We start from the raw sequence: 23,799 nt of genomic DNA, 5'->3' as shown, positions 1-23,799 counted from the left end.
AACCGCACTATAAATTGAAGGGCTCCAGCTCCATTAAACTCTTGACCCTTCTCCCCCATTAAAGGTTGGTGGAAAGGATGATTGACTGCTGGAGATGCCACAGCTGATGGTCAGTCATTTGTTGTGTTCCATCTTTCATGTTAGCTGAAATTGTTGGGGAAGGATGCCCACATTATGTATTATGTGCCCCCCACAGCGGTGTTTTCACACCATGACTCACCTGGTTCACCAGGGTGGGAAAAATTAACATCAGCCCCTGTGCACAGAGAGGTAACTCCCTGTAGAGCTAGGTATTTTCTTTGTTTCTCTGAATAAAACATTGCTTTGAAAGATTGTTACTAAGAAACAAACAATACAGAGCTTACCAATAACATATAGCAAACTGCCTGGCATTCTTTCTGACAAAATTGATCCTGCTGTGTTGGTAACTCCAATTCACTGGTATGTGGAAAACTTCAAATAGGGCAGCCTATGAAGACCACTGGCTGGGTAGTAAATGACCCCCATAGTTTGGAAATGATTTTGTTTTTTAGAGTGGCAAGTTTAAAGCTGCTTTTAATCAGGTGAAGAAGTTTGATTATAATCTCATGATTGGGTGGGTGCTGTGAATTTTAGCCCTTTGCAGCTTGCTGATAGGTTTGATTTGGTGAACCAGTATCTGTACTAAATGCCTAGGAGATGCTGCAGTTGTTTTGCCAAATTGCAACTGGTATGAAACGTTAACATTGTACTCTCCTAAATGCTTTACGACACTGCAGTGTTCAACAATTGTCCCTTTGCGAGACCTTTAACAGCCTCCTATTTGCTATTGTCAATGTTGAGGGTAAGAGAAAGTAGAGAAAGCTAAAGAAAGTAAACAGGGATCTTATACTCTAGTTAGTAGGAGCTTTTACTGTTCGACAGAGCTCGTGTCATAACGAAAAAAAAAGTTATGGAATCTCTTCACTCAGGTCCCTTTACTGCCCCTCAACATCCCAGAGGAATTCACACTTTCTGCTGCCTGATTGCCCATGGTGGTTCTGGGTCATGGCCCTGCAAGGTTAACATGTCATTATCCATGAGCATCAAGGTTTGTATTCCACTGACAAAGTGCATCATACCAGTTGCAACAGTGGTAGAAGGGCCATTGTTTTCTGAGACTGCTCACCAGTCGCGGCTCGTGGGTGTAACTGAGGGCGGGGAGGCACATGGGTGGCTGAAGGGGGGAATTAATAAAATAAAATAAAAATAAAAAATAATTACACTTACCTCCTCCGTTGCCACGGCGCGCTGGTCCTTTCCCTCGACGTTGCTGCAGGAACAGGCTCCCAGCCTGCCCTGCGCCAATCCTGATGCTGTTTAGAGCAGCATCAGGATTGGCTGGGAGCGCCCAGCCAGAGCGCTCTCAGGCAGACTGGGAGCCTGTGCAAGCTCTCTCCAGCCCAGCAACACAGTTGTTTGGCACAGCCTATTGCACATGTGTGTTTGGCCAGTCCGAGACGGCAGGCCAAACACACATGCACTGTGAGGGGAGTGCACAGTGCACTCCTCTCGTCCAGGTCATCCCACAAGGCCCCGCCCCTTTTACAAGGAAAGGATAATAAATATAGTTTATGATCCTTTCCTTGTAAAAGGATTTGCAGTGGTTGCTGCTGGCGGGGGGCAAAGCCCCTAGCAGAGGAGCCACCACTAATGCTCACAGAGGGGGGCACTGCAATCAAAATCAGTTTTTCCTTGGCCTGACAGATTAGGGTTTTGCTCATCTGAAGTTTACACTGTTTGTGGTTGGAACATTTAACCATGGGCATCATTTAGGAGTCGCCAGGGTCGCAGCTGCGACCCCTATTTTGACCCTCGGCACTGCGGTATGCAGATATTACACAATAATACATTAAAATTTCAGGCAACAATTATATGTAAATATCAGAATACGACAATGCAAGTTGTTCCAAGATCAGGATGAAAGTAATACAGCTCAGTGTACATGAGTGGTGTAGGGTAATTAAGGGTAAATTAAAAGGCAATGCTGCTAAATAAAGCCTATTGACTGCATTTTAGATGCTGAGCAAGGCATGGTAATTCATGCCCCACAGCATCAGTTATTTGAATAAATATCCCACAGTATTTTAGTCGAGCTTGCGCCCTCCTATATTACTTTAGACAGGGTCTTCTTCTGAACAAAGGAAAGATGCCCTTTAAAAATGTATTAAGATACATCTGCAAGTTAAAAAACAATTGTGAACAGCCAAGATACTACTTACTCATTCAAATTAATACTCATGGTGGGGTCTCAGAGATCTCCTAGGTTGAAACTCCCAGTCAACTGATAGGCACATTTAAGTATCAGCAGCATGTGTAGTTGGTGCTCTTGTAAAAGGTTTGATATGGGAGTCTAATATGGAGCACGATGTCGTCGTGTATATCTGCGTGTGAAATCAACCACTCAAACTGAACCTCAAAAGAAGCAGTGGCATAGCCAATATTTTGCGCTTCAGAGTGCATACACAGGCAAACTGTGGCATGCACAAATGTGAAAATTGTGGGGCATATTTACAAGCCCCTTGAGCCACCTTAGCGCTTCATAGTGTCCTTTTTTTATGCTAAGGCGGGGCTGAGTTGGCTTTTGTGCCACGCCATATTTACAAAGTGATGCAATGCTTGCATTGCGCCACTTTCTAACCCCTTGTGCCACATTATGCCTGCGTCAGGCATAATGTATGCCTGGGGTCATTCCAGCACAGGAAGGCCCAAAAAAATTGTGCAGTGAAATTCACAACATTTCACTGCGCCAGTTTTTCAGTTATTTTTAACACCTGCTCAGAGCAGGCTTTAAAATGACACATCCATTATATTCAATGGGCCTCCCTGTGCCTTGCTGCACCTGCGTCCAAATATTTGACACTAGTGTAGCAAAGTGCCACAATAGCCTCAACATTTTTTAAACTTCTGAGCCAACCACCATGGAGCGACCTCTGACCCTGGTTCTCAGGCAGGTCGCTCCCCTCACCGCCTCACAGCCTCCAGCGTGACCGCTCTCGCTCCTGTGCCCTGTGCTCCTGTGCCCTGACTGCCTTTTCCCGCCTCCAGTGACCTAGCGCCAGCGCCCTCTTCGTTGTGCCCGAGTGCCTGTGTCCGCTCTTTCTTCTGTACCCCGAGTGCCTGTGCCCCTGGTATTGTTCCACTGTATTGTATTGTTTTTACCTTGTTTGCCCTCACCGTGTTCTTCTCTCTTCCAGCCTCGTCGCGTCACCCCATCGCCGCCCGTTCGTTTCCCGCCGCTACTCTCCGGTAGCTCCGCCCCCTTGCTCCCCATTGGCCGCCCCGCTCCCACCTCCCAGCTGCTCCTCCCTCCCTCTTCCCCTCATATGGAGGCCGCGCAGCGATAGAGAGAGCGACCTCTGACCCTGGTTCTCAGGCAGGTCGCTCCCCTCACCGCCTCACAGCCTCCAGCGTGACCGCTCTCGCTCCTGTGCCCTGTGCTCCTGTGCCCTGACTGCCTTTTCCCGCCTCCAGTGACCTAGCGCCAGCGCCCTCTTCGTTGTGCCCGAGTGCCTGTGTCCGCTCTTTCTTCTGTACCCCGAGTGACTGTGCCCCTGGTATTGTTCCACTGTATTGTATTGTTTTTACCTTGTTTGCCCTCACCGTGTTCTTCTCTCTTCCAGCCTCGTCGCGTCACCCCATCGCCGCCCGTTCGTTTCCCGCCGCTACACTCCGCTAGCTCCGCCCCCTTGCTCCCCATTGGCCGCCCCGCTCCCACCTCCCAGCTGCTCCTCCCTCCCTCTTCCCCTCATATGGAGGCCGCGCAGCGGCCGCGCCGAAGGCGCGCCAAAGGCAAGCCCGTCTGCGCCCGTCCGCGCCTGGACCGCGCCCAGCGCCAGACCCCCTGGCCCCCACCGCTGCGAGCCTACACGCCGGACCTACGAAGCCGCCACCCTCATCGCACTCAACACCGGCCGGATCCCCGGGTGCTGCCGTGCCGCCCCAAGACGCACCCACGGACCCTTCACCTGCCAATCCTGCAAGTTCTCCTGCATCCAGACCCGCACCGCGCCCGCCAAACCAAGCACCAACAGCAACCACCTGAAGTGCATCCTGCTTAACACCCGCTCCATCCACAGACACGACGTGGAACTCTGGAACCTGCTCGACACCACATCTCTAGACGTCGCCTTCCTCACAGAAACCTGGATGAACGCCTCCTCAGCGCCCGACATCGCCATCGCCATCCCGGACGGATACAAGATCACCCGGAGGGACCGCATCAACCAGACAGGAGGAGGCATCGCCATTGTCCACAAGAACACCATCCGCATCACGACCAACTCCGACGACACCCTCACAGCTGCCGAACATCTCCACTTCCAGATTCACACCGACCCCAAGACCACATTCAGAGGCACCCTCATCTATAGACCCCCAGGACCCCGCACACAATTCAGCGAAGACATCGCAGACTTCATCAGCCCTCACGCCCTCTCCTCCGCCGACTACATCCTCCTAGGGGACCTCAACTTCCACCTGGAGAACAACAACGACAACGACAACAACACCACCACCCTGCTGGACAACCTCGCCAACCTCGGACTCAAGCAACTGGTGAACACCCCCACCCACTACGCCGGACACACGCTTGACCCAGTCTTCTCCTCCAACAAGTACATCTCCTTCAGCCACTCCACCGGACTCCACTGGACAGACCACAGCTGCGTCCACTTCAGCTTCAGAAAAACCACGACTCACCACCACCCACAACAGGCTCCCCGCAGGAGCTGGAACAAGATCACCACCGACCAGCTCTCCACTACACTGAGCCAGAACCCTCCCGGCAGCTCAGAGGACCCCAACCAAGCAGCCAACAACCTTACACAGTGGATCACCAACTGCGCTGACAACCTCGCACCTCTGAAAACCCATCCCATCAGGCCCAACAGCAAGAAAGCCTCCTGGTTCAACAACGACCTCAAGAACTCCAAGAAGAACTGCCGCACCCTCGAGAGAGCCTGGCGAAAAAACCCGACTACAGACAACATGACCGCCCTCAAGTACGCGTCCCGTAAACACCACCAGCTGATCCACACCACCAAGAAGACAGCATTCAAAGAACGACTAGACAACAACGCACACAACAGCAAGGAACTCTTCAGCATCGTCAAAGAGCTCTCCAACCCCAGCGCCGTAAACAACGACATCACCCCCTCACAAGACCTCTGCGACTCACTCGCCTCGTTCTTTCACCGCAAGATCGCCGACATACACAACAGCTTTGGCGCACAGACCACGCACCCAACCACCAAACAGACGCCCCCCAACACCACCCTTCGCGCCTGGACCCCGGTCAGCACCGAAGACACCATCCATACGATGAACACTATCCATTCCGGATCACCAACCGACCCATGCCCCCACCACGTCTTCAACAAGGCCGACTCCGTCATCGCACCCCATCTCCGGGACATCATCAATTGCTCCTTCAACACCGCCACCTACCCGGAGAGCTGGAAGCATGCCGAACTCAGCACACTCCTGAAGAAACCATCAGCAGACCCCACCGACCTCAAGAACTACCGCCCCATCTCGCTCCTCCCGTTTCCTGCCAAAGTCATCGAGAAGACCGTCAACAGACAGCTGGCCGCCTTCCTCGAGACTAATGGATCCCTCGACCACTCACAGTCCGGCTTCCGAACCAACCACAGCACCGAGACCGCCCTCATCGCAGCCACTGACGACATCCGAGCCCTGCTCGACAATGGGGAAACAGCGGCCCTCATCCTCCTGGACCTCTCCGCAGCGTTCGACACGGTCTGCCACCGCACCCTAGTGCAGCGCCTCAGCAACATCGGAATTCAAGAGAAGGCTCTAGAGTGGATCATCTCGTTCCTCACCGGAAGAACCCAGAGAGTTCGCCTCCCCCCGTTCAGATCCGAGGCCACCGAAGTCATCTGAGGCGTACCACAAGGATCCTCACTCAGCCCCACCCTCTTCAACGTCTACATGAGCCCCCTCGCAGCCATCGCACGCCATCACAACCTCAACATCATCTCCTACGCCGACGACACCCAGCTGATCCTCTCCCTCACCAACGACCCAGCCACCGCCAGAACCAACCTGCACGAAGGGATGAAAGACGTAGCCGAGTGGATGATGAACAGCCGCCTGAAACTAAACTCAGACAAGACGGAAGTCCTCATCCTTGGATCATCACCCTCTGCCTGGGACGACTCCTGGTGGCCCCCTGCCCTGGGCAGCGCACCCAAACCAACGGACCACGCACGCAACCTGGGCTTCATCCTGGACTCCTCCCTCTCGATGACCAGACAAGTCAATGCCGTCTCTTCATCATGCTTCAACATCTTACGCATGCTCCGAAAGATCTTCCGATGGATCTCCACCGAAACCAGGAAGACGGTCACCCAGGCACTCGTCACCAGCTGACTGGACTACGGTAACACCCTCTACACCGGAACCACGGTCAAACTACAGAAAAGACTCCAACGCATCCAGAACGCCTCCGCACGCCTCATCCTTGACATCCCCCGACACAGCCACATCTCCGGACACCTGAGAGACTTGCACTGGCTCCCCGTCAGCAAGAGAATCACGTTCCGCCTCCTCACCCACGCACACAAGGCCCTCCACGACCTGGGCCCCAGGTACCTCAACAACCACCTGACCTTCTACACTCCCACCCGCCAGCTACGATCGACCAGCCACGCCCTCGCCGCCGTGCCACGCATTAGAAAAGCCACCATGGGAGGAAGATCCTTCTCCTACCTGGCAGCCAAGACTTGGAACTCCCTCCCCATCCACCTCCGTCTGACCCACGACCACCTCTCCTTCAGGAAGCAACTCAAGACCTGGCTGTTTGAGCAGTAGCGGTCCCCCCTGCCCCCCAGCGCCTTGAGACCCTCCGGGTGAGTAGCGCGCTATACAAATTTTTTGATTGATTGATTGATTGATGGTGCACCATATTGTATGGTGCACACATGAAGTCGTTAGGTGCCGACAATGGGGCGCAAGAAAAGTGTAAATTCCTTAAAATTGTACAGATGTATTCACAGTGAGAGGTTGCAATTTAAGACTTTGTTTCAGAATTGGGCCAAGTGGTTCTAGTCCTGAAATGTCGTTTTACTCAAAAAAATGAATTTGGCTGCTCTTAGCACTGGGGCAGAATTGGTGCAGCTATATGTCAATAATGGATTTTCTAGCGTAGACCTACTTATGAGTTCCATATTCAATCAATCAATCTTTATTGTTCCAGTTTATCATGTATAAGCCATACAATATTGCATAAAATAGAAATATATAAATCTAGTTAAATAATATTAATAGAGTAATAAAGTGTATATAAATAAAGTTACTAAATGAACAATTGAAAATTTTAAAACATACATGGAATTTGAAATTGGAGGCTAAAAATAAATTGTTATCCTCAGATTGATTTGTGAGAGCAGTGCAGGTGCATCAAACAGACTATAGTATGGATGATGTGTGGTTTTAATAGAATTTAAAACTCCAACCTTCCTATTAAAATGTTATTTTTATTTAGATTTGTTTGCAAATTAAATAAAATGTGTTATCATTTGTATATATGCTTGATGAATGGTTGTTTCTGTATTTTGTTTCCTGTGTATTGGTTTGCATTTCAAATCATCAACAATGTGTAGGCCGTGGTCCCTGGCTTCCAGTAATGGCTCAGTGGGGGATCCTGGACCCCAATAATAGTTCACTGGAGATCCCTGGGTTACAGTAATGATAAAGTGGGGTTTCATAGAAGTCAAAAGCTTAGGAGCCAATCAATCAATCAATCAATCAAAGGATTTATAAAGCGCTAGGTGAGAGAAGGATCTTCCTCAGGCAGTGGTGCACCGGATGCGGAGGACGGAGGCGAGGGCGAGGCTGGTGGAGCGCAGATTGCGGGTGAGGGTGTGGAGGGTGAGTCTGTCATTGAGGTAGGCTGGACTTGTGTCGTGGAGGGCTTTGTGTGCGTGGATGAGGAGTTTGAAGGTGATCCTCTTTGATACTGGTAGCCAGTGTAGGTCTCTGAGGTGGGGGGAGATGTGGTTGCATCGTGGGATGTCAAGAATGAGGCAGCTGGATGCGTTCTGGATTCCTTGCAGCTTTGTTTGGAGTTTGGTTGTTGTTCCTGCATATAGGGCATTTCTGTAGTCCAACCAGCTGCAGACCAGGGCATGGGTGACAGTTTTCCTGGTTTCAACGGGCTTCACTTGAAGATCTTGCGGAGCGTGCAGAGAGTGTTGTAGCAGGAAGAGGAGATGGCGTTGACCTGCTGAATCATGCTGAGTGTGGAGTCCAAGATGAATGCCAGGTTGCGTGCCTGGGTGGTGGGTGAGGGTGCTGATCCTAGGGAGGTGGGCCACCAGGAGTCATTCCATGCTGAGGGGTTGGTGCCAAAGATGAGGAAATCTGTCTTGTCTGTGTTTGTCTTGAGACGGCTTGATTCCATCCAGCTGGCGATGGCGTGAAGTTCGTTGTGGAGGTTGTTCTTTGCAGTTGTAGGGTCTTACGTGAAGGAGAGGATGAGCTGAGTGTTGTCTGCATAGGAAACTATGTTGATGTGGTGGGTTCGTGCGATGTTGGCGAGTGGGGCCATGTAAACGTTGAAGAGCGTGGGGCTGAGCGATGATCCTTGGGGGACGCCACAGATGATCTGGAGGCTTCTGACAGGAACGGTGGGAGGCGGACTCTCTGGGTTCTGCCTGAGAGAAATGACGAGATCCAGTCGAGTGCCTTGTCGCGGATTCCAGCGCTGTGGAGGCGTGTGCGGAGAGTGTGATGACATGCCGTGTCGAAGGCTGCGGAGAGGTCCAGGAGGATGAGTGCTGCTGTTTCTCCTTCGTTGAGCATGGTCCTGATGTCGTCTGTGGCAGCAATGAGTGCGGTCTCGGTGCTGTGGTTTTTGCGGAATCCGGATTGGGAGATGTTGAGTGCCTTGCTGTCTTCCAGGAACCCTGATAATTGGCTGTTCACTATTTTTTCGATGACCTTGGCTGGGAAGGGGAGGAGGGAGATCAGCCGGTAGTTCTTGGGGTCGTCTGGGTCTGCCTTTGGCTTCTTCAGCAGGGCGTTGATTTCTGAGTGCTTCCATCTTTCTGGGAAGGTGGCTGACTCGAAGGAGCTGTGGATGGTGTTGCAGAGGTGGGGAGCGATGATGATGATTGCTTTATTGAAGATATTGTGAGGGCAGGGGTCCGATGGTGATCCGGAGTGGATGGAGGCTGTGGTATTGGCGGTGTCTTCTATGTTGACGGGGGTCCAGGTGTGGAGAAGGTGGGTGTTGCTTGGGGCGTTGGGTTTGTGGGTGTTTGTAGTCAGCTGGTGGGTCTGGGGGTTAAAGCTGTTGTGGATTTTTTCTATCTTTCGACGGAAGTGGGTTGCAAGTGAGTTGCAGAACTCCTGTGATGGCGGGGGTTCATTGGAGCAGGTCCTGGGAGTGGAGAGCTCTTTGATGATGCTGAAGAGCTCTTCACTGTTGTGAGCGTTGGTGTCAATGCGGTTTTTGAAGTGGGTCCTTTTGGTGGTGCGGATCAGTTGGTGATGTTTGCGTATGGCATCCTTGAAAGCAATGTGGTTGGAGTTGGTAGGTTCAAGGTGCCAGGTTTTTTCCATTCTGCGACATAGCCGTTTGGATTCCTGTAGGTCTGGGGTGAACCAGCTGGCCTTGATTCTGTGGAGGGTGTTTTTTTTTTTGGGAGCGGTGTGAGTGTGTTGGTGCAGTCATCTATCCAGCGATGCAGGTTGATGGCGGCTGTGTTGGGGCCCAGGGTCCCAGGGGGTGGGGCCCAGGCGAGGGTGGAAATCAGTTGATCCGTTAATATTTTGCTCCAGTTGTGTCGGGGGTTGTGTGCAGTGGTGGTGAGTGACTGGTTTCTGGTAGGAGAAGTGAATGCAGCGGTGGCTATGTCGGGTTCTGAGGCTGAGTTTGTCCAGGTTTCGGTGAGGAAGGCGATGTCCGGTGAGGTTGAGGTTAGTAGGTCCCATAGTTCAATTGCATGTTTGTAGATGGAGCTGGTGTTGAGTAGGATGCAGCTGAGGTGGTTGTTGGAAGGTCTGTTGCGGTGCTTTAGGGTGCACGTGAAGCGGCAAGCTTGGCAGGAGGAAGGTCCCCTGGTGTTCTTTGGGGAGGACTGAAGGCAGGTTGGGAGCGTCCTGGATTGAGGGCGTGGAGGTCACTGGCAGTATAGCGGCGTGGGGATGTGTGGGGGCCTTGTGGGCCAGGGGGAGTGGCGCTGGGCACGGTCCAGGCGCAGACGGTGCAGACAGGCTTGCCTTTGGTGCGCCAGCAGTGCGTGTCCGCTGCGCGTCCGTGCCGCGGCTTCCATAAGAGGGGAGGTGGGAGGGAGTGGCAGCTGGGAGGAAGGAGGGATCGGCAAATGGAATTGCAGGGGGGGCGGAGCCGCGGGGCTCCGCGGCAGGAATGGAGAAAATGGAAAGAGATACGAGGTGGAGTGAGGGGGGCGTGGCCGCGGGGCTCAGCGGCGGGAAAGGAGAAAATGGAAAGAGATTTGAGGTGGAGGGAGCTGGGCGGGGCCTCAGGGCTCAGCGGCGGGAATGGAGAAAATGGAAAGAGATTTGAGCTGGAGGAGGGGGGCGGGGCCGCGGGGCTCAGTGGCGGGAATGGAGAAAATGGAAAGAGATTCAAGGTGGGGGGGGTGAGGCCGTGGGGACGCAGCGGCTCGGATGCTCGAAAGCGCTCAGGAAGCGCTCAGGAGAATGGGCAAAAGAACAGTGTCAGCTGAGTGGAGGCGGAGCAACGGTGCCAGAAGAAGGGTCAAGGGTCGCTTCGTTCACAGCGGCTGCCATTAGAAGGGAGGTGGGAGGGAGTGGCAGCTGGGAGGAGGGAGGGATTGGTGAATGGGGGGTGGGGCCACGGGGCTCAGCGGCGGGAATGGAGAAAATGGAAAGATATTCGAGGTGCCGGGAGGGGGGCAGAGCCATGGGGCTCAACGCGAGAATGGAAAAAATGGAAAGAGATTCAAGGTGGAGGGAGGGGTGCAGGGGTGCGGGGCCGCGGGGCTCAGCGGCGGGAATGGAGAAAATGGAAAGAGATTCGAGGTGGAGGGAGGGGGGCGGGGCCACAGATTTAACCCAACCGAGCCCACTAAATTTACAAGTGAACTTCATAAGTCCATGATATACACAAAAACACCATGGAAAACCACCACGTTTGACATAATTCGTTGACGAAACCTTTTAATAATACAGAACTAAAATTGACCTTAAAAAAAGAAGAAACTAACAATACATGTGCACAGAGCATGGGGCAGTAGCTTTGGAATGTGTACAAAGTTACAAATGAGTTCATGGCGTACTTTCAACCTGCAGTAAGGTGTGTATTTGGAAAGGATGTGGGTAACAATATCACGTAAAAACATTTTTAAAACAAATCAAATTCCTTTTCTTGCATTTGAGGAAATAAGGAGGTTGAAAGATTGCAATTAATTGTAAGTCTAGCCATATTGCTGAGTTGTCATTGCCCACGAGTGTTAAATCTGTGTTTGTATGAAATTGTAAGCATCTAATTTGGCAACTGGTATTTTGTTGAAGCAGGGTAATGCAAAATAGTTTCAGTACTCCCCTTTATGTACAACAGCCAACCTTCACCTGCAAATATGCATGTAACACAAACCAGATTTGTTTGAATAATCATTTTCAAGTGCCATTTTAAACCAAAAACATGAACGTATTGGATGAATTGATAAGAGGACTCTAGGCATCAACTTAAAATGCATTCTGTAAATGAACTCACTTATTTTTGGCATGTTTGATAGTGCCTCATATTGTGGTTTATGGATCAGGGTGATGTTGAATGTGGCTTTCATTGCTGGTTCATCAAAACAAGGGAAGGCCTTCCTGGCGTCAGATGGAGACATCATCGTGGTTGCAATAATTCTAAAATGAAATGAAAAAGTGCATCAGCATCTGTCATCAACATCACATTCTTTGGACCAGTTAAAAAACAGCTCTGGGGTTCCTGAAGAAAATTATATTGTCAAATATCTGGGTTTTGCGAATACACTGTAGGTTCCATTAATTGGAAAAAGTATGCCTCTTATATTTGTTACTTTATTGCAAAATACTTAAATTGTTGAGTCATTTGATGCTGAATATTAAAAAACGTCATAATTTTCCACCTAAACCTTTTTTACTTGACTCAAGGCTGTCAAGAAGATGCTTCAGTAGCAGATCTAAGATGAGCATTTTGAGCCTTCCCATACTTTTGTAATGAACAAAAATCATGCAGTCGCCATTAGTCATTTCTCTACTGGAGTTCCAACCAATGCTTGATCTGCTAATGGGGCAAAAACACCAGTATCTGTGGAGAAGTGGTGGCGGGGGTGGAGGTGGGTGTTGGGGTGCTGGTGGGGTCAGGGGGTAGACTTTGTAATGAAAGTTCAATTTTGTGCCAATCCCTTGGCAGTCTTTGGGAAATTGGAGTTCCTTTCATGTTGAGTGATCGCGTTTTGTCTCTTTAATCAAAGTCTGTATCGGGCAGTGACACGAAAAGGAGTCTAAATATAAACAACAGGTAATCACAGGTAACTAATTGCGCACGTCACAGGACCCCTTATTACAGTGTTGCAAAATTGTGCACTTTTCGTATATTAAACCTTTAGTAGTTAATGGTTGTAAGGATAGAGAGGGATATTAGATTGCTCAGTATCCCAAACTTGAATATGGACTCAAGCATTAGAAAGAAGGTAGTCCACCCTCACTACACCAACACATAGGTGGTCATTACGAAGCTGTTGCCGCCAACAGACTGCCAGTGCTGGCAGTCCAAAGACTGACATATTTTAAGTTAGGTGGGATTTCCGCCTGTTTACAGGTGGAAATCCGACCCCGTCAGCCTGGCCGATGGAGGAAAAGAAGTGGTTCCACCACCAGCACCGCCAAGCCAACAAGACTCCATCCGCTGTATTATGATACATAATATGGTGTGGCGGAATCCTGTTGGCGGTGCTGTGCTGGCGGTGGAAAACGCTGCTCTAAAGATGGTTCTGGCTGGTAAATGAAGCCAGTGAAGTTCAATCAACTTAGTGAGAGATCTGGATGTGGTGCAGACAGTGTTTAATTCAATAGATGTTTAAAGTAGAAGAAACCTCGAGTGGAGGTGTGTGTTGTAGGCCTATTGAAAAATATCTTGCTGTTATTCATATTTAGAGTCCTGAGTGATTCCATTTAGAGGTTTAAGATAGCTAATGACATAATGGTGACTTTGTGGGGCACAACATGTGATAGAGGCCTTGAAGTGCCCTTGTGAATGAGGTGCTGTTGGTTGGAGATATATTAGGAGAACCAGTGAAGGATATGGGCTATGAATCCTATTGAAGATTTTAGGGTATGAAACAAGATTGGATGATCAACAGTGTTGATAGTAGCTGAGAGGTCCAGCAATATCAGGAGGCAGGGATCTCCCTTATCCAATTTGTAATGTATTTGTCTCCATGCTGCAGTGTTATTTAGATACAAATTTGTGGTTATGCAGGAGATGGTTGGTGTGAGTGATGACTTGGAGTTGTGTGTAGAATGTTTTTTTAATTAACTTAACAATGACATGTAGGGAAGTGATTGGGCAGTAGTTGATGAGTTCATCCAGATCTAGTCTGGGTTTCTTGAGGTGTGGGAAGATCTGGCCAATCTTGAAAAATCTTTCAATGTGAGCCACCTTAAGTGAAAAAGGCATTGACAATGCTGAATATCAGTGACAGAGTAATAGTAAGACAAATGTTCATAGGCAGTGGCTTTAAGTATAGAGGATGTCTGCAAGATCTGTGAGAGATAGGGATAAGAGGTTTGGCCATTTTGGGATACCACAAGGACAGTGAGTGTCAGAGTAGAAACAGACTTGGTGTTATTGATGTGCTGTTGTATCTACTGTTTATATTGACATCACACTAGTCTGTGGCATATGTGATTGAAGGGCCCAGCAGGGGGTTGATTCAGTGTTTGATTATCTTCAGCATTCCCCTGCTGGCACCTTCATTAATGGTGTTGGTATAGTAATAGAATTTGGCTGATCTGATGAGTTCTCTATGTGTGCCACAGAGGGACATCAGTAGAATGCATTTTCCAGGCCTTCAGTTTCTCTTTTGTTATATTTCCTATCTGTAGATGAAGCTTTTGTTGTTACCAATGTTGTTAGAGAATCAGGATGCTTATGAGCTTGACTTCCACTTGCAGGTTTTAGTTGGAGCATTGGTGTTCATTTGTGTGAGACATTGGGTTGACTCTTGGAGTCTACCTTCCAACTAAAGGAGAGTAGGGCATGTGCCCCCCCTAATCCTTTGGACTACCTACCCCCAAGGCCACATTGCTGCCTCCTGTAGAGGTCCCACCAGTGGGTGGGTTCTTACTTCAAAGTCTCACTGCTTCTGCCCTAACTGAGAACAATCAAAGCAGTGGGGTTGGAAATGGGGTTTCCTGGGTCACCGCCCACCAAAACCTCCCTCCTTCTTCTCAGAAGGGGCATGAGAACCCTTACCTTCCCCCTTAAACTGAGATTTGTCTGTGTCTCATTTGATCTTCCCTCACTCTGCTGGAGGGAACCTGAGCCACCCTTCTTGGGGTCATCCCAGATACCTTTTTGGACACTCTGGTATTGACCCAGAGGTCCACTTCCTCAGCAATCTTGCTGGGGTCAGCAAGCTTGCTATCTACCAGGTGTTGGTGGAGCTCTATAAACATGTATTGAGAATGCGCTCCCTCAGAATCAGGTTGTACAGTTCAACAAAATCACCTACCTTGCTTTTCCTCAACCATCCCTTCAGTGCTTTTCTGGAGTATTCTAATGGTATTTCTTGGGTCAGTCCCAGTGGTGGCTGGTGAGTTTTCAAACTGGTAGGGTGTAAATTTCTTCCTCAATTTCACTGTGTGAAAGAGCATATTGAGTGAGCTTGACCTGCATTAATGGATTTAGTGACGAGTATTGGAATGGAAATAACACATGAGTGATGGATGGCTATGATGCCAGATAGCATGTTGCCAAGAATTCCCCAAAATATTTAATTAATCATATGAGGGTTCGCTGGTATGTCTCCAAGTGAGGCCATTGTGACATGGCTGTGCAGGATGGTAAAAGAATGGACACAATTTCTCATGCGTAGGAAGCATGATTGTAATAATGCCCAGAATTATGCCATGGGTGGGCCATTGTAATAGGCTTACGCTGCATCTCTTCAAGAATTCTCTATGTCCCATGACATACACATACATACTGCAATATACATTTGAGATGGTTTGGGACCCTCATATACCTGCCCACATAGCCACTGCACTTCCTGCACGTTTGATAACTGCTACTTTTATTAACTATGCTCCTGCCTCCTTCTGCTGAAGTCGTTGGGTCCATGGGCAGATGAATATAATGATAGCTAAAGGAAGAAAATTGATGCAGGCATGACAAGGTCTGCTTTTCACCTACATGTACTGCACACACAGTCACAGTACTTGGCATCAGCAGTGCAGGGTGCTCATGGACAGGTTGTGACCAATTAACGGGTCTCAGGGGATATGCAGGTCACTCTGGATAAAGAATAGAGGATGGTAATGGGAAGGGGATGATGAGGGGAAGAGGGCTATTCAGATGGCAGTGGTGAGAGTGCACTGGCAGTATAATCAAGTTGAAGAGCGGTCATGGACAATAGTGAAGGCTACTAAGAAGGAGGCGTCAGACTACTCATGACAGGTAAGATTGTGAGCTGTGATGGTGGTGCACTATTCTCAGGTGGTACAGTAGGTTCTGGGTTCTCAATGGTAGGAAGTGCACAGGTTATCTGTCCTGTCTATGGTATCACTGGGTTATACTGAGTTATCCTGTGAGCTGCTGTTAATAGCGCAGGTTTCCTTTTTTGGCTTTGGACTGAGTTGCCCACTTTTAAGTCTTGCCCTGACCAGCTGATATAATTTGAATTCAACTTTCCATGCTTCTCCAACCTCAGAGTCTCCTGACTCCATGCTGCTGCAGTAACATTCATTTACAGTGCATGATTTTACTGATGACAGTAGGCCACCTCGCTGACTCTTTCCATTTTTTCTAATTTTTTGTTTATTTTTGTATGGCACAAATTCAAACCAAGAGCATTGAAGTGCTTTACATTAGAACCAGATTAAATTTAATGAGGTCAGATTCATGTTTTTATAAGAACAGAGAGAATAAGCAATTTGCCCAGAATCACAGGATGGTGAACATACGCCAAGACTAAAACCTGGTTCCTCAGTTCCAAAGATGGTAGTTTCAGCCCATACCTGGGGTCAGAAGGCTGACATGCAACAGCACGGGATTGCAGAGTGCAAAAAAGTGGAGAATAAAAGTCAACATTGTTGGGGGTGACACCACAGAGAAATTCAGGTCCAACAATTTGGTTTTCCAGAATTGCAATGAAGAGGTCTAGAAGCTCTTAATACCAGACGTGAAGACAGCAGGGTGAGGGATGAGTTTACATTAACAATGGAGAAGTCTTTAAAGTATAGGAAAGTTTGTTCTCTTTTAGGTAGCATGTTGATGAGATACTGATTAGGGTGGTGAAGATGGAAGTATAGTTGAGGAGCATGGGAGGTTTGAATTGGATGGCTGGTGATGTTGCGTAAAATAAGGTTAAGGATTTAGCCTTTGAATTATATTAATTGGTTGACATCCTGTACCACTTTACAAGTATTGATGAGGTTGGGAAGGATATCTTTTTTTATTCAAAATTTATTTGTCTGGGAAGTTGAAGTCATCAAAGAGGATCATGTGGTCATGTATTGTGAATTAGGAGAATGTTAATATCTGTGGGAACAAAGACATCTAGGAAATGCGAGGGCGTGAGGGCGTCTAAGATGCAGAGTGTAGCAAGTTGGTGATGCATGGTGACATCTGTAATGTTTAGACATGGAGCACTGCAGAAGATGCGTTACTTACCCTGGGTGTGGGTGAGTGTCTAGTAGTTTCAGGTATGTGATGGTTAGTGGGATGTGTAGGAATTGGGTTTGTGTTAAAAGGACGCCTTCTGTGTGTTTGTGTGGTCTAGGCCTGGCTTTGATTGTGAGGAAGTGTCGTCAGGAGTGCTGTGTTGTGCACATTTCAAGATCATACCTAGTATTTTTTTGCTGAGGTTGCAGTGGAGCCGGGGATTTAGACCCAAACTGTCAATACCCATGTCTGTGTCTGCCATTGAAAGGTCCAAACAGGTAGCACCCCTGTCTACGTCTTCCCTACTGATGCAAACCTTGTGGTGGTATTGTGCCACCATAAGGAGTCGCCTCAAGTAGAATAGGAACAAGTGATGTCACTTTAAGAAGTAATTGATGCAGGGGGATGTATAAAGTCACTTTATGTAGAGATGGATGCTGGGATCTATGGAAAACACTTTCTGCATATATGAATGCTGTGTTATGAGGTCTGTTCATCTGGCTTCTTTTTGTAAAGTCGGTTTTGGCTGGAAAAGCTGTGATATAAATTCCTTTAGAGAGGATCCTTATTTTGAAATGTGGAACGACTACTTAGAGGGAGAAATATTTGTATCCACATATATGTAAATAAACGGAGGTTTTAGATTTATAATGTAAAGTTTGTTTGAATTTGGATTTTTAACATATTCCCTAATATATCCCAAAAGCACACATCCAGATTCAGGCCCTCATTTCAACCTTGGCGGTTGGAGGAGGCCGACCACCAAGGCTGAACCGCCAGTCGGCCGCCCATGTGGCCGGAAACCCGCCTGCCGCATTTGGACATCCCTGCTGGGCCGGTGACCGCCAGGGTTGTGATGAGGCCCTCAGTGTCATTGGTGAAATATACTAGAAGATATGTCTGCTTGCAATGTTTTGTTAACACTCATAATTTTGGGGCATTAATAAAACTGATTTAGTTGTCACAAAGACAATTAATCAACAAATAGTGTATTCATATGTGTGTTTGCAACCTGTCACCCATGAGGCCATCCTGGCACTGAGCAGGTGTGCCTATAGTACAGAGGTCTCCAAACTATGGCCCGTGGGCCACATTCGATCCTCTACAATATTTTATCTGTCCCTCTGTTGTTTTCTAAAGCCTTGGATTCCAGTGATCAGAGGGAAATGTATATATCCAATTCCTGTGGCAGTATGTAGGTGGCAGCACACGCTCTTGAATCTTCTCTATTGTAATTGCCAGTATTTTTAATTAATTAAAAAATGAATAGCCTTCTTTTCTTATCTACAGCTATGTAATTTAAAATTTTGTCAGAACATTTGCTAATGTTTGACATGTTTACCCATTGTATATCATTTCTCAGTTTAAACCCAACATTGTTTTTTTGTAACTGTCACATTTCTCTTTTGTTCTGAATCCTGTCATGCTGATTACAAAAAAGATGCAAGTAAGCCTTTAAATTTGTTTATAATACTGATTTCTTTGGCCCACAAATATTTGTAAAATACACAATGTGGCTCTTTTATTGAAAGGTTTTGAGACCCCTGCTATAGTAGATTGTTAATTGAAAAAAAAAGGTCTTTGGCGTCTTGTGGAATTCAAGAAGAGAATATGAGGCTCTGTTGTGGAATGGGAGGCTGTTGCATGCTTTAGTATTGATGTAAGAGAATGCCGGTCTTCCTCACCTGGTTCTGTGTATGCTTGAGATGTGTGTGAGATCAAGTCCTGTAGAGCAGAGGTGTCTTGGAAGTTGGTGGAAGAAGATGCGATTGTTCCATTAGGTGGAGCATGGGTTGTGTACCTTTTACACTGTTTTACTAAAATGTAATACATTTTGTAGGGGGGTGAGTTGAGGTACCCAAAATGTGTGCTTCCAGACTGTTCAGTGTTGTGACATAATCACTCTCAGTGATTTAAGTGGGATGAAAAATGGAGGCTCTCTGAAAGAGGAATGGCAATCCGTTCCAAGAGGAGTGGCCTAGGCTTGGAAAATTCATAAATTTGTATTCAACAAAGGATAACAAAATGTCAAGCAAGACAGATTCATTTATCACAAGCAATATAAGCAATGCTCTCTTTACAAAAGATATGCATAATTGAGTGAGCAGTGAACATTATTTATATTTGATGTAATGAGCAAACTCCTTAGTCTATTGCAGCTTTTCACAAAATCCATAGAGGATATTTATTATGTCTATTTTGCTGGGTGTCCTTACAAAATTGTTCATCAGTAGACCACCCTTTTTGCCAGCCAAACGTCACATACAGGTTTGCGACCAAATGTTTTGAGTGGAGCACCACAGAGTTGTATCATCAGCATCAACAAATGGTGTCTACAAGAAGAGATTTTTGTTGGAAAAGCAATCAAATAATTTCTCTGAATCTCCTTGAGTTGTCTGCATTCATAGATTCCATGCAAGAAACTCGTTTTTAATGCTACTGGGGATTTCTTGTCATCAATAGCTTTGTACAGTCGAACATCTTGAATAGCATCTTTTGCTGGCAGCTCAAACTTTGAACAAAACTTCTGGATTTCGACGCTGCCATAAAGAACTCTTTCATCACCAGCAGGCGCATTTCCTGAATCTAACACACAGATGCTGGCTATACATTCTTTCTCAACTCCTGGGGCAAATCATTTATTAATATTTAGACTTCAATAAAACTGCCCTTGAGTATATGCAATAGAAGTAGATGTGTCTGTTCCCCAGGAAGGGGAATATTTTTTAATCTCATCAACTGCTGTATAAACCAAAGAAGCAAATTTGCTGGTGTTAGCGCGTCTGACCTTAATAAGTAAACTTACAAGGGGACGCAAATTGGTCGATGAACCTTTGACTCGCAATTAAGATGTTCTTACTATACCTCCAGTACATAATCAATAATCAATATACAATATCAATAATCACTAACAATCAATAACATCAATAATCAATGGAGTCAGTAATTATCACACATCATGATTTTCCAGTCATGAATAACCACACCTTTAGTAAAAGTTTGAATATTTATTTCACTATATTAACCATTAAAGGTCATGTAGATTAATCTCAAAATCAAATGAAACACATAAAGAAACAATACTGGCTGTCCAAAGTGGCGGAAGAAATGCCATCTAATCAAAGCTTGAACTACAACCCATTCCAAGGTTATGGTGCAAATCCACAACAAAGTCAACTGCGTCAAAGTAATTATATAGATTCAAATTCAGCAGAGAAAGTCATCAAGCAATTATTTGCTATTAGCACGATTTCATTAGTGAGGATCCTTAACTAACATCAGATTAGCATCAGCATGTTGGGCTTCATGCAAAATAATTTAGTAACACAAATTTGGAAAAAACATCTAACTATGGCTCTATCAAAACAGTGCCGTCAGTACCTAGAAAGAAAAATCAAATATTCATAATAATCAAGAGTCCAATTTATAATACCTATCCTCAGTGTGGATCAGCAAGCAGAGTCAGTCTTCGTCCTCAGGACATCAGTCGATCAGCAAGGCATCGGGATTCAGCATCAAAGTTCAGAAAATGCAAAGTCTTTAAGCATTAAAGTTAAGGATGCCTCCTATCAAGACGCATAAGAAAATATTTACCTTTCGGCCAGCAAGAAAATGGGCAATGACGGTGTCTCCTCTTAGTGCAGCGTCGTTAAATCAAAACTACTGAAATTAATTCCCTAATCCTTATTGGTCAGTTAATCGCATGTTCACACTTTGTCCAATAAAACTAAAATTCCAAATCTATGAATTCTACCATTACTCCGTTCACATATCATTGATTGGTTGTCCTGCAATGTCCTCATCATCTGGCTTGTCAGGTAACAATATTGTTGCAGCTTACACTCCAGTCAGTATCTCCACTGATCTTCTCCTGAGAAAGTCAGTCTCACATGCACTACACATAAAATGCTACATTGGTAAGAACAGCATCTTCTAGCGGTTGGTTCTCGTGAGAAAACGTCAGTTGCGAGCACATTTAAACAAGGCAAAATGAATCACAGTTTAACTCTCTAGGACAGCCATTTATTAAACATTAAGAAATACAGCTTGACATGAGGCCTGGCAAACAAGTCCAAGACATTCGTTCAGTTAAGGCCTACAATTAATAAAGATAGAGCATAATGCGTAACCCTTAATATGACATAATACTACATTAGTCAAACATAGATTCAACATTTCACAATATTCATTTCTAGTAAGTACACTTTATGAACACTGGTGTCCACTCTTCGTAATCACATTTTCAAATGCGTACATTATTTTCTACATTATTATATTTTTTATGCAATCACTTATTCAGAATACATGAACACTCGTTAATCATTTTTATTAATACACCTGCGCTAGCACTGGGGAGTCCTCCATTACAGTTAATATACGTATTTTATGACTAAAAGTCTGTGGGCATTGACAGTTGTGATCACCCTCTTCTATAAAGAGTGTGCTAGGTCTTTTAGTTACTGGGGGGCATCACCCCCAAACCTTTAACAAGTGGACTAAGTTTAAATTGCCTCGAGAGACTGTGATACATATCTTATTGGTCTGAACATGGCACAGGAAGCATCATGTAGATGTTATTAGAATACATAGAAGCTGTACACAACGTTTGCAGTGGACATGTTAAAGTGATTGGAACCTGCTACTTCATCATCTGTATATACAACAGCAAGTACAACCATTAATATTTCTCTTGAGAATAACACCATTGTTTTGTCCAGCATTCAAGGAGTTTGAGTTTTGTCCTCTGGTATATGTTGCAACTCTTGTAAAGATGGAGAAAAATTAGCAGGCTTGTATACATAAACATTGCTACTTTGCATAGTTCTAGTAGCCCAGTGGGTTTAGATGGACAAGCCTTTTGTTGTTGCATTAGTGATAGTAGGAAGTCAAACATCAAAATATATAGACTTGCGCTTCAGGACAAATGAACCACTAGTGGCCATATTATATGAAGAGCTTACTTCTTGAACATTGAGCTAATGTAGCTGAGAAGGAAACAAAAATCTGTTTTCTCTAATGGTTTGAAGTTTAAGGTTGATCATGCCTTGTGTCTCCGTTGCTAACATTTAGCTTCCTGTTTGCAACCAAAACGGATTACTTTACTTCAGCGATCAATTAAACAGGAAAGGCAGATGTTCCTCATCCTGGTGTACAGCTCCTGGAAGGATCTCTAACTGTCCAGTGTATTTATTTAGAAAAGTATATCGACAGTTCAGTTGAATAAGTCACGAGTAGTAGCTTTCTTTTTATCAAGTGCTCTGCTACTAAAGCTCTGCTACTCAAAAACAAAAACTAAACGCATGATTTTTAGACAAAATCATGATACGTCTGGACATTAAGCACAGCTGAGCAAGGCCCACAAGGCAATGTTCCTGTTTGTTAGAAATTGGGTTTTTGGTTGGCAGTCAGGTTACTCTCTGTCCAAGCAAGAACCCTCACTCTAGTCAGGGTAAGTCACACACAATCCAAAATTAGCCTGTGCCCACCCTCCGGTAGCTTGGCACGAGCAGTCAGGCTTAACTTAGAAGGCAATGTGTAAAGCATTTGTGCAATAAATCACACAATACCCTAATATAACACCACAAAAATACACCACACAGTGTTTAGAAAACTATATAATATTTATCTGGGTATTTTCAGGTCAAAACGATCAAAGATGCAATATGAATTTGTAAAGATATCACTGAAAGTGATATAACGTGTCTTAAGTCTTTAAAAAGCAAACAAAGTCACTTTCAAGCACAAAGTACCTGGTTTGGAGTGGAAAATCTCCGCAAAGGGCCGCAGAAGAAGAGATACGTGGAAAAATAGTGTGTGCGTAGATTTCTCCCCAGCACACACGGGCTTGCGTTGTTATTTTTCATGCGGGGAAGTTGTGGGTCATTTTCTGGCACGCGGAGAGTCTCTTTCTATGGGTCGCGGGGATTACCAGATGTCCCAGGTCTGTGCGTGGATTCTCCTGCTTGTATTCCGGCTGCACGTCGTTCCCTGGGGCTGTGCGTCGAAGTTTCGATCTCACGGCAGGCGTCACGTCGATTTCTCCTCTGGAAGTCGGGCGGCGTTGTCCTTGCGAGGCCGTGCGTGGAAGTTCCGGTCGTCCTGAAGGCGTTGTGTCGATCAGCGTCGGTGTGCAGCGTTTTTTCTCGCCGCGGAACAAGCTGTGAGTCGAAAATTTAGGCGCACGAAGCGTCCAAGTGAAAAAGAGAAGTCTTTTTGGTCCTGAGACTTCAGGGAACAGGAGGCAAGCTCTATCCAAGCCCTTGGAGAGCACTTTCACAGCCAGACAAGAGTTCAGCAAGGCAGCAGGCCAACAGCAAGGCAGCAGTCCTTTGTAGAAAAGCAGACAGGTGAGTCCTTTGAGCAGCCAGGCAGTTCTTCTTGGCAGGATGTAGTTTCTGGTTCAGGTTTCTTCTCCAGCAAGTGTCTCATGAGGTAAGGCAGAGGCCCTTTTTTATACTAAGTTGTGCCTTTGAAGTGGGGGTGACTTAAAAGAGTGTCTAAGAAATGCACCAGGTTCCCTTTTCAGTTCAGTCCTGTCTGTCAGGCCCCTAGTAGGGGGTGTGACAGTCCTTTGTGTGAGGGCAGGCCCTCACCCTTCCAGCCCAGGAAGACCCATTCAAAATGCAGATGTATGCAAGTGAGGCTGAGTACCCTGTGTTTGGGGTGTGTCTGAGTGAATGCACAAGGAGCTATCTACTAAACCTAGCCAGGCGTGGATTGAAGGGCACAGAAGATTTAAGTGCAAAGAAATGCTCACTTTCTAAAAGTGGCATTTCTAGAATAGTAATATTAAATCCGACTTCACCAGTCAGCAGGATTTTGTATTACCATTCTGGCCATACTAAATATGACCTTCCTGCTCCTTTCAGATCAGCAGCTGCCACTTCAACAGTGTATGAGGGCAGCCC

At 46.5% G+C, this 23,799-nt stretch overlaps 1 protein-coding gene across 1 annotated transcript in view; it reads right to left on the bottom strand.

Annotated features, from left to right (window-relative positions):
- LOC138284183 (aminopeptidase Ey-like) overlaps window positions 1–23,799 on the bottom strand; it is a 432,258-nt gene that overhangs the window by 386,212 nt on the left and 22,247 nt on the right. Inside the window, exon 2 of the mRNA XM_069222681.1 lies at window positions 11,747–11,889. Coding sequence (XP_069078782.1) covers window positions 11,747–11,889 — 143 coding nt within the window. The remainder of the gene's footprint in view (window positions 1–11,746; window positions 11,890–23,799) is intronic.

This window comes from Pleurodeles waltl, chromosome 3_1, assembly GCF_031143425.1.
Source record: "Pleurodeles waltl isolate 20211129_DDA chromosome 3_1, aPleWal1.hap1.20221129, whole genome shotgun sequence".
Lineage (NCBI taxonomy): Eukaryota > Metazoa > Chordata > Amphibia > Caudata > Salamandridae > Pleurodeles > Pleurodeles waltl.
This window is presented reverse-complemented; position numbering and strand designations above follow the sequence as displayed.